Source organism: Pleurodeles waltl, chromosome 9, assembly GCF_031143425.1.
Source record: "Pleurodeles waltl isolate 20211129_DDA chromosome 9, aPleWal1.hap1.20221129, whole genome shotgun sequence".
Lineage (NCBI taxonomy): Eukaryota > Metazoa > Chordata > Amphibia > Caudata > Salamandridae > Pleurodeles > Pleurodeles waltl.
In genome coordinates this window covers 22,883,613-22,900,151 of record NC_090448.1, presented here as the reverse complement: position 1 = coordinate 22,900,151, position 16,539 = coordinate 22,883,613, and the positions used below count along the sequence as shown (strand labels likewise).

The window sequence follows — 16,539 nt, the reverse complement described above, 5'->3', positions numbered from 1 at the left end:
TGTTCTTCCTCTCTCTGTGTGCTGCATTCTGCAGCACCCATAGAAAGAGAAAACAGCCTCCCAGGATTGTTTTTGTTAAGGAAGGTACCCCTTCCTGCAGAAATACAATCCTGCATGCCCTTGTACCATGGTGCAAGGATACCTGCATTTGCGGTAGGCAACCCATTGTGCACCAGTGCAGGGGGAAAGGACAAAAACGTGGTGTACGCTATAGCTACGGCACATTCCTGCCCTTTCACTTTGACACAGGGCAGCAGAGCAAGGTGACTCGCTGCTCTGTCCTGTGCCAAATCCTCAGAAGTAAGCCCCTTTGTCTCTACCAAGTGAAGTAGAGATGATTCGGCCTTGTGGGCGTTGCTCTCCTTTTCTTCTGACTAGTTTCAGCCAACGGGGAGGGTGCATTACCTCTAGCTTCTAAAAACACTTTGGCTACGATCTGACACATTTTGTCCCATTGGCATCTCTGCAGCCACAGTTAGTGGTTCTCTGCTTCGACAAGCTCCAAGCCCGAGGCCTTCCAGTGCTAAATTATTTCCACAGGTTACTTCATTGCTCTTTGCTTACTAAAGTTATCATACTGGATTGCATTTAAGTTAATCTTTATCTCTGCGTGTGCAGTCTTCTTCAAGTACCTCTTGCCTGTAGATGGCTAATGTTGCACTAATGAGGTTTGTACCAGACAGCCTGCTTCCCTGATCCCATGGGAGGTCTTGCAAACAATATCTACATCCAATAATTCTCGTAAGCCTTCCGTTGGTTCACCCACACACTGTCTCTGATTTAGTGGTTAACCATCCAGTAACCACCATCTATTGATTAGTAGACTGTTCACTCTTTCATGTAAGTACTAGTTTCACAAGTTCCTCACATGCACACAGTTACTCAAGTGCACATGTCCTTTTGCCTTTTTCTGCAGTATGTAGGACCATTGGCCTCTATGTTAAAAGTTTCTCAAACTATGGTAAATAAGATCCACATAATCTACTGTAACTTGTTTCTGGACCTTTTTCAATCTTACATTTCTTTCTTTTTTTACGTTTTTTTCTCTGGCTTTTTAATCACCCTTGAATTGATGATAGCCATTTACCTCAATGGGTTGAAAGTCCATTGACTTCTACGTCATTGGAAATTCCCTTGATTCATCACAGATATTTTATGTAATTTAAATACCACCAGACAGATACTAATAAGCACCTTTCCTCTCAGCAAATGACTTTTTTTAGTTTGCAATTTACACACTAATGTTCTTTCTCATAAACTGTATGTGTCAAGTGTGAGGATCAAGCACATTTTAGCACAGTAAGTCGTGAGCCGATTTATCGTCCATAATTTATTACCAATTATGTAACCTGGTATGATGACATTGACTTCTTCTAGGCTAAATTATTTCAGGAAGCACAGTTGCTATGTATCTCAACATTACAGTGGCATTTCATATTGTCAGTCATTTCTTTCTGATCATCATCCTTTAAACACAGAATTGATATGGAGAGTGTAGCCCTCAAATGATTCCCCTTGTACTTCTCCAATCAGTCCCAAATAGTCAAATTTGTGAACTCTCTCTTCAGCTTTTTTAGTTTACAAGAATGTGTCTCTCAATGCACTATCTGTCCCATACACTGTTCAGTCTCTATATGAAACCGCTGCGGTCATTCTTAAGAATTCTGGAACCTTTTATCATCAATATGCTGACATCACCCAGGATTATCTCTGGATTTCCTCGCATAAGGTTACATATTTCTTGTCCAAAACAATGGAGACCATTCAAAGATGGATGCCCATTCACCATCTGAAATTCAACTACCCAAAAGGAGGAATTCCTACTAATCTCACCTAAGCAGTTCAACCTACTTGTTCAATCCAGGCTCAACTTACTTCACATTATGGACAGACACCCCACTATTGATGATTATGCAAAACGCTGTGGGTTCCCATCAACAACAACCTCAACCTCCAGTTCCTAATCAACGCCAGAACCCAGGAACGCTCTATTTCAAACCTTTCTGCTTTGGTTTATGAGAGGGTTTATCCCTGAGCCCCACTGAGGTCTCTAGATTAAGCCCACCTGTTCTCTAAACTTCATTACTGCATCTAACTCGTCACAGGATTATCTAGAACTCGCCTTCACCCTCTCAGATCTGTGTTGCGTGCTGTGGCACAAATTGTTTCAGGATGAAAACAATTGACTACATGATTCCTGTTCTTCTAATGCCCAAGTGACTTCCCATTGAACCTAGAGCTCAGTTCAAGACACCCTGTATCTCCCACACATTCTTGCACTGGGCAAAACAGCCACCTATCTTCCAGAAACGTTGCAACACTCTGGTAGCCACTGTATCCTGATCAGTTCAAATTCTCTTCTCCATGAAGGCTGTCTGCCTTCAAGAAATAGCAGATTCTCAGTCTTTCTCTGGTAGCTCGAAGAGAGTGACACTCACTCCATCTGGCTCTGTGCTCCGCTTTCTCTCTCTAGCTACTGTTAGAAAGGAACTGGAATCTCTTGTTTTCCTAAGGAACTTCCAGGCCGTGGCTTAATTTGCACATCCTCTTTTCCTCTACTTTCGTGATATTTGGATAGTTCACTAGTGATGCTTATTTCTTCTGCCTTTTTTTGAGGTTCTCTCTGTCTTTCACCGTCTGTCTCCCAGTACACTGATAATCTTCTCTCTTCTTTTACATCCGTCCTTGTCACCTCTTCTATCAGCTTCTACCGATGGCACCTACAACCTATTGATGCAGCCCACATGCGTCCTAAACATGCAACTTCTCACGTCAGCAGGATACTGGTTTCTCTCTTGTTGAAACTCATCCAGGTGCATTGGACTAAGAATGTTGACACTCTACTTTCTAAGAAGTTTTGCAGTTTTCCCATATTGTCTTTATATACAGTATACTCATATTTACCCTGCCCTGTTATTGTTAATGTTGCACCATAGATCCAGTTCTTGTTTTATTTATAAAACAATAAATAAATGAATAATTAATTTGTCCACTCACATAAGAGGAAGACATATGCTGGGCCTTTTATCTGCTGAAACTGCTTGTATGACAAATCTATGTCTTATCTCCTTAGAGTTTTTAGACCACCCTACAGGGCCATTCCAGATCATTACCCTGACTAGGTTGTCTAGTTCACCAGTCAGTTTTGTGAAAAAAGTCACAAGAAAGCGAAAGAAGTGGGGTTATGTGATGGGCTGCTGCAAGGACTGAATGATCTTGCATCACATTATTGCATCAAGGAGAGGTTAGATAAATTTAACCAGTATGTGTCAGATAAATGAGCCACAGACTATAGTCATTCTTTTATGAACTAAGGCCAAAGTAGGACGGAGTTATAATTGGAGTTCATTGGGCCCTGTAGGCTGCTTGCCCCAGTGCATGGCCAAAAAGGCCTTTCATTCCACTCGGCATTTCCTTGATGGGCTGGAGACCCTCAAGATTGGTTTTGAAAAGCCAGGGCCACATTCTGGAGCCTCTGTCACTTTCCCGGGCGCCTGAGATTATTTGCAGCTGGCGCATGGAGGTTTCAAGAGAAAAAGAAAGAGAGAAAGGGAGAGGGAAGGCAAGGAGAAAGTGATCAGAGATGGAGAAGAGAGTGAGGCGAGAAGGTGACAATGGAATGGATGGATGGAAACTGAGAGAATGGACGAGGAAACAAGGGGAGCAGGGCTGGATTGAGCATTTTTGCAAGGCTGATTTGGTTTCCCGGCCTGGCATGCCACGCCATTGCACCTGCTGCACTATTGATAGCTACATGTATAGTAGCCACTGCAAGCTCCTGATCATATTTGTTTATTTATTTAAACCAATATGTATCTTGTTCTGTTTTAAGCTCTCATTTTATTTTAAAGTTATATCTTAAAAGTCAATGTTTTAATGTTTTATCCCTTTTAAACATTTTGTATTGTGCTTTTATGGTATATTTTTTACCAAAATAAAGCAGATTGATTGATTGATAGCTACATCCCTACGCTCGTCGGGATCTTCTTTTTAAAGGTGATTTTGGCAAGAAACTTGAGATGTCACTTCCTGTTGAGATGGACGTTGGGAAATTTAGTGATGCCATTTCCAATTGAGATAAATGGTAAGAAATGGAGTCCGCCTGTTTGGGTTCTTCTTAAAGATAGTTTTTGCAGGAACTTCCTGATGAGAAAGGCGCTCAGAAATGTGACAAGGGGTGCAAGGAAATGTGGTGATTCTTCAAGTTGTGATGGATGTAAACTAATTGGGTCCACTGAACTTTTTTTTTCTTTTTTAAGATGGTTTTGTAGCAAACAAGTGATGTCATTTCCTGAAGAGATGGATGCTGGGGAATGTATCACTTCTGGTTGAGATGGATGCATTCTTATTCCTAGATGTTATGATCGGAAAGGTCAACTTCTATTACCATTAATCAAGTAGCCTTTTGTGGGAGTTTGTAAGAACTTTTAAATGCATTTAACCTTATTTTATGCACTGATATAATAGTTTTTTTTTAATTCAGTGTGCTCTGTGTTGTCTGCTTTTGTAAGCACCATTGGTTTAAGAAGCAATTGCCTCATGTGTCATGAATCACTGGGAGACAATCATGGCATTGCAGCTACTCAGTGCCAAGGCATAACATATATTTATTTTTTATTGCAACACTAATTATAGAAACAACACCGTACATAAAATAAAAAAAGAGAAAAAGTGAATTGTTCAAATAATCAAGTACAATGTATCCAACTACAGGTGAGGAATGGAAAATTGATATCAAAACAAAATCTTCTGAAAAGTGCAACTAAGCATGCAAATGATTTGACAAGCTGGAGACTTGACAATGAGCAAATTCTTTCCTAACCACATCATGTGTAATTGCCGTCATGGTGATCAGTTGCCATAGTGCTTGTTCAAATCTTTAAAATGACAACAGTGCCAGAACCTCTTGAATGCTGAATCTAAGTAAATAATTCACAATAAATAGGGTGGTTAAGAATAATAAAACCGGGATAATACAGTGATTAAAAATACCCATGGACTGCTCAAATTTAACACAGCAGACTTTTGGAGTCTGTCCCAGAATATTTAATCAAGCTATGTTAGTTCCAAGAATTTAGTAAGCTTAGATGTTGTTGGAAAAAACAGCTTCTATTTATTGAGATTTCCCTGATTTGTTGCAATTTGTAAGTAAAGCGAATACGATTTGCAGATTACCATCAACCATACTTAAAAGAAAAGAGCTTGCTTAGCCTTCCATATCATCAAACTAGTCCCAGCTATGTCTGTGGCATATAGGACTACATGTTTCTTCAGTCTATCCTAAGAAAATCATCTTAGTATCAGGGATATGTCTTTATTTAACATTTCAATGAGTTCCTTAAAAATATCTCAGCGACAACCTGGCAGTGGACATGTGGAAACCATGTGCATTCTATCTGTGAGTTACGTAGAAATCATACAGAGTACGGTATTGGTGCGACATGTACTTATCTAAGTTGGACTGTTAAAGACTGGTTTATCTCATCACCCATTTATCTCTCCATGGCTACACACTGACCCCTTTCTTTTTCATAAGACAAGAACAGCTATAATTTATTACAGTTTAGTATAATGGCTAAGCAAGCCATTGATAGTGTAACAATAGACCTTGAATACGGACTGCATGCAAGGAGAATCAGTCAAATACACAAATTTATTTTAGATGACATATTGCAGTCATCAGATATTCAGGTTTTTACTTTGACATATTATCCAAAATTTACACTCTTTTTTTATGAGTTAGGTACTTCTTCTCTCTCAAGTTTGGAATGGCTGGTTTCTTATCACTGTGGGCATGCTCCTCACTGCCCTTGTGGTCTTTCTTCTATGTCACTGGATGTGTACGCCACAGTAGTCCTTCTTCTATATTGCTGCTTTATGTATTATTGTGTTCCTTCTTAACAGTAGCACTTTTATAGAAGCAGATAATCCGGTCTCAAACATGTCAGTTATTTTGATTGGCCATTGTAATAAATTATAACTGCTCTTGTCTAATTTCTGGGCATCAACTAACAGCCTGTGGCACTGCAGTTCAGTGCATGCTGCTCACTATTGGCGCACCTAGAAGAAGCCTGTAGTAGAGCAGGCTTGCGCTGCTTGCTACAAGGTGGATACCAGTTTATTTTTATTAGAATATCAATTGTCATCAATATGGCATCCTAAATATCTTGTTAAAAAATATCACCCCACTACAGTTATTAATAGAGTTAATATAGAAACTCTACATGCAATGGGATGATTTGTTTGTTAGGGTGAAATGTGAAACACATTATTTGTGTAAAACAGTGATTTTGTATATGATATTTTGACATATAACCGCTCTTATGACCCCTCGTAACATGTATGTAAATAACATTTGTTCATAACCCGTGCTTATATGTATTAATACATTGAAGCAAGATTTTGTGGCTTTGCCAAACCTTGTTAAAAAAAACCAGCAACTTTCCCTTTTGTCCTGGTTTCTGGTATCCTACAAAAATAAGTTATTTTGTATAACAATTTCTAGATAAAAGGCACGTCTGCAGAAAATATTTTGTATCCTTATGCCAGGAGTAAATTGGTCCATTTTCTTTCGCATTATCAAGCTCCTTCTTAACCTCAGTTATTTTTCTGTCTCCTCATTTTGAGGCACCAAATCAAAATGGTGTTGAATTATATGCATTACTGTTAAACTTTATAAATTCTCATCTGATTGCAATTTGATGGACTAGTGGCCTGGATAATATCAATGGCATTGCTTTAACCTGTCCTGTGGTGTGTCTGATTGCCTTAATAAAGAGTCTTGTGCTATGGCCTTTAGATCAAGCATTTGCTTGATTTTTCTCCTCCTAGAAGTATTTTAATCTTGACGGTAAGGATTGGCTATTTTAGCAGATTTAATATCCTTGAGGTGGAAAGGATATCAAATTTACAGGGAGTTTTTCTTCACATTAACCTAGCATGTGATGCTTTTTTCATGGAGCTCCTTATGGAGCAAATCATCTTAGGACATCACTGCCCTACAAATCCTAATTGTAAATCAGTGTGTTTAACTTAATGCTGTATGTCAGAACTGCAAAATTCTGACAGAAAAAGTTATAACATCCCGGTTGGATTAGTGGATAAATAAAATTGTCAATAGCAAACATACTCCTATCTCACACCTGTTTCCAAGTTAGAAAGAGTCATCTAAACAGAGTGTGCAAATGAAAAATGAAATGTGAGCAAACAACTGAATCAGATGTTTAGGTGCAGCCAAGATAGCCAAACAATAGGTCTTTTTAGATGAATTCCAACTAAAACATTAGATGGTAGTCTACCAAACTAAATATTCAAAGCAGGTTAAAACATAGTCATACTCTACAAATCTGATATATTATAACACATTAGACAATATATTTGTACTAATTAAATGTTCCCATGTTATAAATGCTTTTTACATTTTCAATCGTCTCAAGATGCATTAAATCATACTAAGACTGATGCTTTGTTGAATTAAGATATGTATTCAAGCTTTAATATCTGCATACAACTGATATATTTAAGCAGTGATTTGAGGGCTTAGCTCCCTTGAGTCTCATCACTCTGTCTCTTCCTAAAATACTTCTTACAGTTGGCTCCTTGGAGGTTTCAGGGGTCACTCTTCTCCACCCTGTAGGATCCTGTACCCATGGCTTTGTGTTCTATAATATCTTCTTTGCACGATCAATGCTATAGCGGCCAGAAGTCCAATGCCACAGATCCCACCAATGAGGGTGGAGTTGGTAGAAAGGTTCTGTTCTTCTTGATATCTTGCCTGCTTGAAGGTCTTTCCTGAAACATGGAACATAATATTACATGAATAAATAGATCTGTAGAAACAAGCAAATACAGGTGGTTAAGACGATTCGGAAAAATGTTTGCAAAGGAAGCCTCCATGATATCCCATTGGAATGAGGGCTTTGATTTGTTCTGTTTGCTCAATACTTTTTTTTAAAAGACGCAGGATCCAAAGGAAAGGAGGGAAATGATAACTTAGCCTTAGAGAAATACCGCTATGCACCTGAAACATAGCAAGTTTTTGTTCACTAGAAATATTCATGATTGTGTTATGAGAGTGAGAAAGCATAAGTGAATGGACTGGACGTAAGCTGATTTAAAGGATTTAAAAACAAAATCAATGGCAGCAGTGAGATAATAGAGTGCATACCACACACTTACTCAGGCTGGAAGGTGCCTTTGTAGGAGACATAATAACTAGAGGGGTTGATGTTAAGTGCTGTGTGGTAAAAAATAAAATAACACCCAAGTATGACTATTCTTGACAGTAGTGTGAGACAAAGATGTTTTTGGTTTTGCAAGAGAGTGCTCAAACTAAAAGAGTTTTTGTAGGATTTCCCTTTCTAATTTAAATTTTGGACCTCCTTAAAGGTTTTAAAGATTGAAGATTTTGCAAAAACCTTCATTATGTTTCTGGGTCATTGCTTTATTTATTTTATAAAACAAACTCCTGTACATGACCATTGGGGGCATTGTGATGTCTCAAGTCTCTTGTAATAAGTGATTAGCAAATAAATGAATGATTTTCTTGTTACAGGTGTGGCTGATGTCAGAACATGCCTGTATTAAAGAATATAGAGAGAGACGTTATATAGATTCACCCACTTACTATAAAACATTATCACCCCCTCCAGCGCTATGAATACCTCTTGTTGCCCATTCGTACTTGATGCCTTTTCTTGTGACGATTTCTGACATATAATGCAGCTATAATCTGCTGCTTTCTTACCATGGTTAAAAATGATGGGTCCCTGGGTAAGTCTTGCTGACTGAGGAAGGCCCCCTGACCCGCGGAGGTCCCTCTTATGCCTCTGTACAGAGCATCCTGGAGTGCAGTGATTTGGAGAAGACTCGTTGTGGCAGACAATGACATCGCAAAGGAGATAAACCTCTGGAGAATCTCCAAATTTGAGCACATGGAAATCAAATCGCTGAGCTCTCTGACTGAAAGATTCATAAATGCGCAGAGTTGAGTCCATAAAACATCTGTATGCAGGGTAAAGAAGGAGACACACAGAAATATTATCTTTACTTTGCGAAATTACATGTGGGCCAGGAGTACAAGCTGGAGAATCATCAGGAAAACCTACAAACTATTCCATGCAGTGTGGCTTACACATCACTGTAGAAAGAATCAACCTAAGAAAGTGGTTTGGGAAGATCTGCAAATCTACACCATTATCAAGACTGTTCAAATCACTCTGAGAGGTTCAAGCAAAATATGTACTGTGATGTAATGTAATATCCATTTATGAAGTGCTCTAATACCAAGACAGTGAGCAGCACTGGCTAAACTAGCAAACAGAAGATAGCCCAATGGGGAAACAGACAGGTCTTCAATGTTTTTTGAAAGGCAAACAGGTGGTCATGCATCCTAAGATAAGAGGAGAAGAAGTTCCATAACTTTGTCGAGCAACAGAAAAAGCCTGCCCCGTGAGGATCTTATAAACCTTAGGAACCAGCACATGACAAGTTTCAACAGATCTCAAGCAATGGGTAGGGATGTAATCCAGGAACTTGTCCTGCAGATATTGAGGGCCCACTAATGAGATACCTTAAACACAATGGGTGCCCGTCCAATGAGATGCCTTAAACACAATAAACATTACTTCAAATGCAATCAACCTTGGTATTGGAAGCCAATACTCTTCTTGGGTACTAGAGCAAAGTTCTTCTCTTTATGGTTCCCAGAAATGCACAATTGAGTATCTAAGCATAGCTGGTGAACTTCAATCCAAAAGCGTGAATTAGTACAGCCAATGGTTGCACATACAAATTATAAAGTGTTCAGCTTACTGCAGAGCCATGGAGAGCATGATAAAACACTTCCTTGTATCATTATTGAAAGGAACTCATCTTTACAGTCTGAGCACTCATAAGGAAATATGATCGTAGAAAGGCTAATGCATTGCTCAGATGCCAACCTCTATCAACTGCTCCCTTACCTGGGAATGACAGGCATGTTGAAGGCTGCCAACAAATCCAGTGACAACAAGACAGAGGAACAGCCCTGATTGGCTAGAAGTCTTTTTTATGGTTATTCAGGCCAGAGAGTAACGTTGTATCAGTCCCATGGCCAGGAGAAAATCCTATTCTCAATGGGGGATCGGTGGACATAGCCATCTACACCCAATATACGGAGGCAAACTGGAGAAGACAGCATGCCTGGCGACGGTAGTAGTCATGAAAAATCTGGCGACAGCTACTTCGGCGAATGCACTGGAACGCAAGACTCATGCTGATGACACCACTGTGGGAAGGCTTCCGACTGCATCAGGTGGCGGCCCTCAAAGGGGCCACCACCCCTTTGAGGGCTGCCATCTGAGACTATCTCGAGGATGTCTGCACTGTTTGCACACGTAGAGGAGAAGCATCACATGCCTCCCACGTACTGGCTTAAATACCAACAGCTGAGACATGCACTTCTACATTGCATCTCAAAAGACACAAAAACACAGGAGAAGTGCCCCCTAGAGAACAGACTCCTAAATGGCAAGGTCAAACATAAACTGATCACATTGACATAAGGAACTTTAATGAGGAACACCCAGGGGGACATGGTACACCTCAGGGACAAGGGGTTACAGATATCAGAGAACTAGAAGATGATCACTGGAGTGACGCTCAGAGTTTTCCCATGACAGGGGCAATATAGTCCAGCTACAAACTTATCCAACAAAAAGTTTTACACAGGCTATATTATATTAGAATGCTCCTGTATAAGATTGGTAAAGCGACGGACGCTCTCTGCCTCAGACATTGTGAGCTGGAGGGTACTTTCACCCACACATGGCGGCACGTGGGTGGGAGTAAGTGGCCGGACCACTGGGGAGAGCAGTAGGTAACGCCATAGACCTGACACCATCCCTATCCCTTCTGGGTCTCTGGTCTCCCATGGACCTCAACAGATACCAAAAACAATTAGTTAACCTGGGCGTTTTGGTAGCCAATCGAGGAAGTGAAAGGGCTCCCTCTTTCTGGTGCTGGGAGTGGGGTATGAACAGCTGCAAAATCATGGATTGAGAGGTTTACCAAGGGTGAGGCTGTGCAAAGAAATTCATGAAGATCTGGGGCACATGGGATTCATAGATACAATGGTCGGCACCTATAACAGTAGCCCCCAATTGGCCCTGGAAAGAGCGATGTGAGGAGGGGCGAGGCAGACTTAGTCAATCAGTGGTCTCAGGGTGGTGGTGAGGGGGGGAAAAAGTGAGTCTACCGCTGTAGAGTTGTTGTTGAATTTGTGAATGTAATAATTAACCATGAATAAAAATATTTAAATATGTTTAAAAAACATCCTATTGTCTTCAAGAAAGGCTGAGAGTTGAATATTTACCCCGTTATCCAGAACCTTTAGACACATGGGCAGAAGGGAGATAGGTTGCTAGTTTTCCATAACCAAAGGGTGTTTGATGTTTTTAACACGGGTAAAAATTACCCCTTGTTTCCAGATTTTGGGAACGGCAACCTCCACCAGGGATCTACTACAAAGCCCCAAAAGGCCCCTGGAGAGGAGTCTGATGGAGTAATGGAGAAGTTCTGAGCACTCGAACATCAACCTCTTTGCTTTTGGATGTCTTTTGCCGCAACCCACCATTAGGGGTGTGCATTCATATATCAAATACACAAATTAGCAGGATTAGTGGAAAACCTAGAATATAACCGAAGAACTAACAGATATGAGAGCTGTTGTAATGCAAAACAGGCCTGCGCTGGACATTATTCTGGCAAAAGATGGTGGTGTATGTCACGTGATCCACCAAGAGTGCTGTGTGTATATACCAGACAACAGTGGCAACGTAAGAAAGGCAGTGGGAGAAATAAAGAAGGTAGAGGAAGAGGCAAAAAAAGTATCAGACTTAACGGATGTAGGAGGAATACTGGCGGACATTGCTGCATGGTTCCGTGGGTGGGGATCATGGCTGATAGAAGTATTGGTGGTAGGGAGAATAGCATCAATAACATTGTGTGTGCCAACAAGGGTCTGTCCTTCCTTTCTGACAATACTGTTGAAAAATATCTGCAACCAGGAAAACAAGAATCGTTGCCAGCGAAACTGTGAGGATAGTGCCAGGGGTAATAACCCTATTGAAATGACACCTATTCATCGTGAGATTTAGGTTGTCATTGAGCATCAGAGGGCAGAATGTGGAATTACATTTTCCAGGATCCATTTTTGGACCTAATAGGCCTTATGATGCCCAATGACAACTAGGCCTGTTTTGTTGAACAACTTCTGTAACTATCATTGACTATGGTTTTAATATACTTTGATACTGCTGAGAACGCATTATGTTGCAAGTCTTGCTATTTCTACAGCCATCATGAGATATCATTGCATGCTAGCTGAAGCAATTTTCCAGATTGAAAGTACTATCATGTGCACTTATTGTTCCTATTTCTGTTAATAGATGTATCACACGATATTAGACACATATGCCATATTATGCAAGTTCCTGTACATGATTTATCTATCCATATATGGTGCGTTATGAAGGATTAAAGATAAACAACTTTAGCAGTTATGTAAAATTTGTAATACGTCAATGGCAAGAACCAATGAAATGTACGAATTTGATTGTGATTTAATGATATAAAAGATCATGTATTACTTCCTTATTCATACTGTCCGAGCTTGATCTCTTATGCTGTTCAGTCTCTGTGTACACTACTTTGCTTAACAAAGGAGCAGGCTGGTGATTTCATTTTATCTGATTGAGCTGAGCTGATTTCGCTTCAACACTTTGGGCCTCATTACGACCCTGGCGGCCGGCGGTAAGCTGGTGGTAACACCGCCAACAGGCTGACAGTGTTCTGCCAGCTATTATGACCATGGCGCAATAGCCACGGCCGTACCGCCGGCCCCACCACTATACCGCCAGGTTTCTGCCTGGCAGTCATAATCCCCAGGGCAGCAGTGCAAGCACCGCTGCCCTGGGGATTATGAGTCCCCGACCACCAGCCTGGCCACGGCGGTAAACACTGCCATGGAAAGGCTGGCTGTAAGGGGGACTTGGGTTCCCCTGGGTGCCCCTGCACTGCCCATGCACTTGGCATGGGCACTGAGGGGCCCCCAGGGTTAGCCCCATCGCGCAGTTCACAGCCTGAATTTTGAAATGCGTGACGGGTGCTACTGCACCCGCTGCACATCAGCATTGCCGCCGGCTCTATTACGAGGCCCAGTGGAAAAGTTGAAATAGGGAGCCAGAAATACCGCCAGCACTGGGGTATTCTGGCGCCCGCAGCCTCGGCGGTCTTCTGGGAAGACCGCTGAGGTTGTAATGAGGGCTTATGTCTGCTGCATTGTGTAGCACACATAGAGAAAAATCCCTCAGAGGATTGTTTTTATGCAGGAGGTGGCCAATCCTGCACAGAAACAATCCTGTCTGCAATGCAGTCACCATTGCACCACGGCACACGGGTGCCTGCATTGGCGCTAGGGAGCCAATAGGGTGCCAATGCAAGAAAAGGACAGAAAAGCAGGGTACAAATTTCAATATGGCTCCTTACTGCCCTTTCCCTTTCACGCAGTGCAGCAAGGTGGCTTGCTGAGCCGCGTGAAAGTTTGATAAATATGCACCAGAGGATCTGGAGCAAAGGACACTTTCATGCGAGCTATGTCGTTGGCAGTTTGGTGAATTGTGATGCTTTTACTGGGGAAGGGTTCTTTGTAGGGTTTGAAGATGATGGGGGGCAGAATGGAAGTGAGGGGGGTCTGCAGGTAAGAGAAAGTTTCTGGGCCTGGAGGTCCCCTGGCAAATGGATATCTAGAGACACATCAACATCTTCTTCTACACATTGTAAAATATTATTCTGAGTATTTATATCCAAGTTAAGCTACATCATAATGAAAGATTATATTATTTTACAGTTCTTTACTGTATTAGAGCAGAAATGATTTTTCTGATGTCTCACCCATTCTTCAGGAGACTGTAGGATTCTCCATCTGGGGACAAGGACGGTGAGGAGTTACAGTTTTCAGTGTGTATCTGGAGGTTGTCATCATCAGACTCCACCTTAAATTCGACGTATATCCTCCCATGAAGGTCAATCTCATAAGGAAACACCGTGATTGGGTCATTGAAGGCACTGCTCTGGTAGAAACTCATCGAAACGTTGTGATGCCCAATCGCCGCCTGAGAGGTGACCATGGGGTGGAACTGAAGGATCAGGGTCTCGTTGTCCACCATCTCACACCTCAGTGGTACCTCAATCCTGTGCACCGTGGTATTCGGGACACTGCCGTAGACCGTATTCACATACACTGTTTTACCATATTCATTCTTGAAGAAAGGAAAAAAATACAGACTGTGAGCAGTCATTGAAACAGCTTTCAGTGAGACAATAAAAATGTTGCAATGTATCCATGGTTGGAACATGGAATCTACCTGCTTCTTTTGAACTTTAAGAAATGGTGGAACCAATGAAGAGGTTGAATCCTGGCTTTGGCTGTCACACCAATTGCTAACAAGGTACTTTGTTTCAGGGCTTGGAAGCAGTCCAGGGAGTGTGAGTCACTGAATTAAGTTTTAGACTTCCCTGTAGGGAAACCAGTGGCATTTCTGACATATTAGTGTCTCTGAAACACATGGTTGTACCAGAAATTTTTAAAGGGAAGGTTCTGATATCAAAGGGATGGTGTTGAGAAAGTGTTGAGGGGAGACCTTATGGAGGCCACTTTTCTGTAAAATGTGGCAATAATTCATGAACTATCAAGCATTTTGAACTTTTGAATCCGAGAGAGGCAGCCACCAGGGCTGGCCCTTTGGAGACAGGTGTCCACGATCTAATAGAACATGACTTTTCCATCAGAGGAGAGAAACAGGAAAACCATGCTCCATTCCTGACTCAAACACCACACTCCAATTACTGAGTACAATGCATATTTCTTTTCATTACTGAATAAAACTGTGTGCATTCGTTTCAATTAGTGGGCCAAACCCAGTGGCATTTCAAGTGAGCTTTGAACCCTAATGTAAGGAAGGAATTTCCCCCTTCTAAACACTCATTTCATGGTTGAATACAGCCACAATTAGGATGTTGTGGACCCACCACAATCTTGGGCCCATGTGCTGCTGCACTTGTTGCAGTACTGACAGCTATGCTTTTAGTGGGATACCTTGTACATTATTTAAGTCTATTGATGAATGTTGTTGGCAGCTTAAAAATCATTCAATGAGAGATCTAATGCTGGCACCTCCATCAACCCCCCACCCCCAGTGGGAGGATTGTTCTGATCTGATTCTACCCCCCCCCCACCCATTGTCCTGATCATAAATGCCATTCTCCCTATATGCACCAGTATTGTTCTCATGAGCACCTTGTAGCCACAAATAGACCATCCTAAGAAAGTTGAAGAGGCGACCACTGCTTTTTGTTATATTAAAAACTTGCTTTCCACTGTAGTCGTTCCTCTGAGCCTCAATCAAACCAGAGTAATTCCAATCTTAAAAAATCTGTTCCAGGCCCTATAGTACTAGGCCATTTTGCCCATACTCTTTTTTGGCCACCTAAGCTAAAACCTTGGAGCCGATGGTCAACCTCCAACTCTCATCTCCCCTAGGCCTCACTTCTGAACTTACTCCTGCCAAATCAGGCTCTTGTCTGCTAATGGCTCAAAGGTGGTACTTGAGGCAGTGCTGGGTATTACAAGGGTAGCATTGGATGGTGGTGGCGTCATGACACTTCTTTATGGGATCTTCTGATGCCTTTGGCCTACACATGATTTGGATGCTACTATGAACTGCTTTAGAAACAGTTCATAGTAATAAATAAATAAATTGACAAAGATGCCTGGTAGATCACATTTTGACAACAGAGAGATGTGTTTACTCCTGCAACAGAAAGGTACTAATCAGAGGGCAGATATAATAAGATTTAACTAAGTTCAGTACAGCAACCAAAGTGCAAGGAAGAAAGCAGAACAGCACCAAAGTGGATGGTGCAGTATCTCTCTCCACACACTGGTGCACTTTTGGCTACCTTGCTCCACACCCTGAAATAGGGGTTGTACTGGAATACTATGCTTCAAGTACAAAATACAATGCTGAGACATGACTTAACATTTTCCAAGTTTGCATATGTAATGCACATTACAGCAGACATGCAAAGTTTGACAAGTTTGGAGAGCAAAAAACTATTTTCCAGTATTACACCCACTGAAAGGAGGCTTCATTTTTTGAGGCACACCTGGGCCACATTTTTTAATAGATAGAGATTTGCTTCAAACCCATGGGTTATTGTCCATGTACTACCCATGGTACGTCCCATTGATGCAAATCTAGTTTGGTGCTGGAAAGTGATGTGGTTTCAACACTTTATGTCGGTTTGGATGCTTCTGTGATGCAAACCTGGCTGAGAGTGTTAGTAAATTGGCCCAGAAGTGTGCACGTTTCATGACTTTGGGTTTTCAGTGGTGTAGAAGTCGGTGTTCAACCCTTGCAAAGTGAGTTGGATGAAAGCTGTGAGTACAAGGGCCACCACAGAATGCATGGTCGTAAATCCATTTCTGACAATCTACAA

General features: G+C 41.4%; 1 protein-coding gene across 1 annotated transcript in view; it reads right to left on the bottom strand.

Annotated features, from left to right (window-relative positions):
- Positions 1–4,590: 4,590 nt before the first annotated feature.
- The window catches only part of LOC138258868 (IgGFc-binding protein-like), a 96,072-nt gene continuing 84,123 nt past the window's right edge, over positions 4,591–16,539 (bottom strand). Inside the window, exons 5-7 of the mRNA XM_069206165.1 lie at positions 13,933–14,300; positions 8,747–9,003; positions 4,591–7,791 (exon numbers count right to left, since the gene is read on the bottom strand). Of these exons, the coding sequence (XP_069062266.1) occupies positions 7,616–7,791; positions 8,747–9,003; positions 13,933–14,300 (801 nt within the window). The 3' untranslated portion in view covers positions 4,591–7,615. The remainder of the gene's footprint in view (positions 7,792–8,746; positions 9,004–13,932; positions 14,301–16,539) is intronic.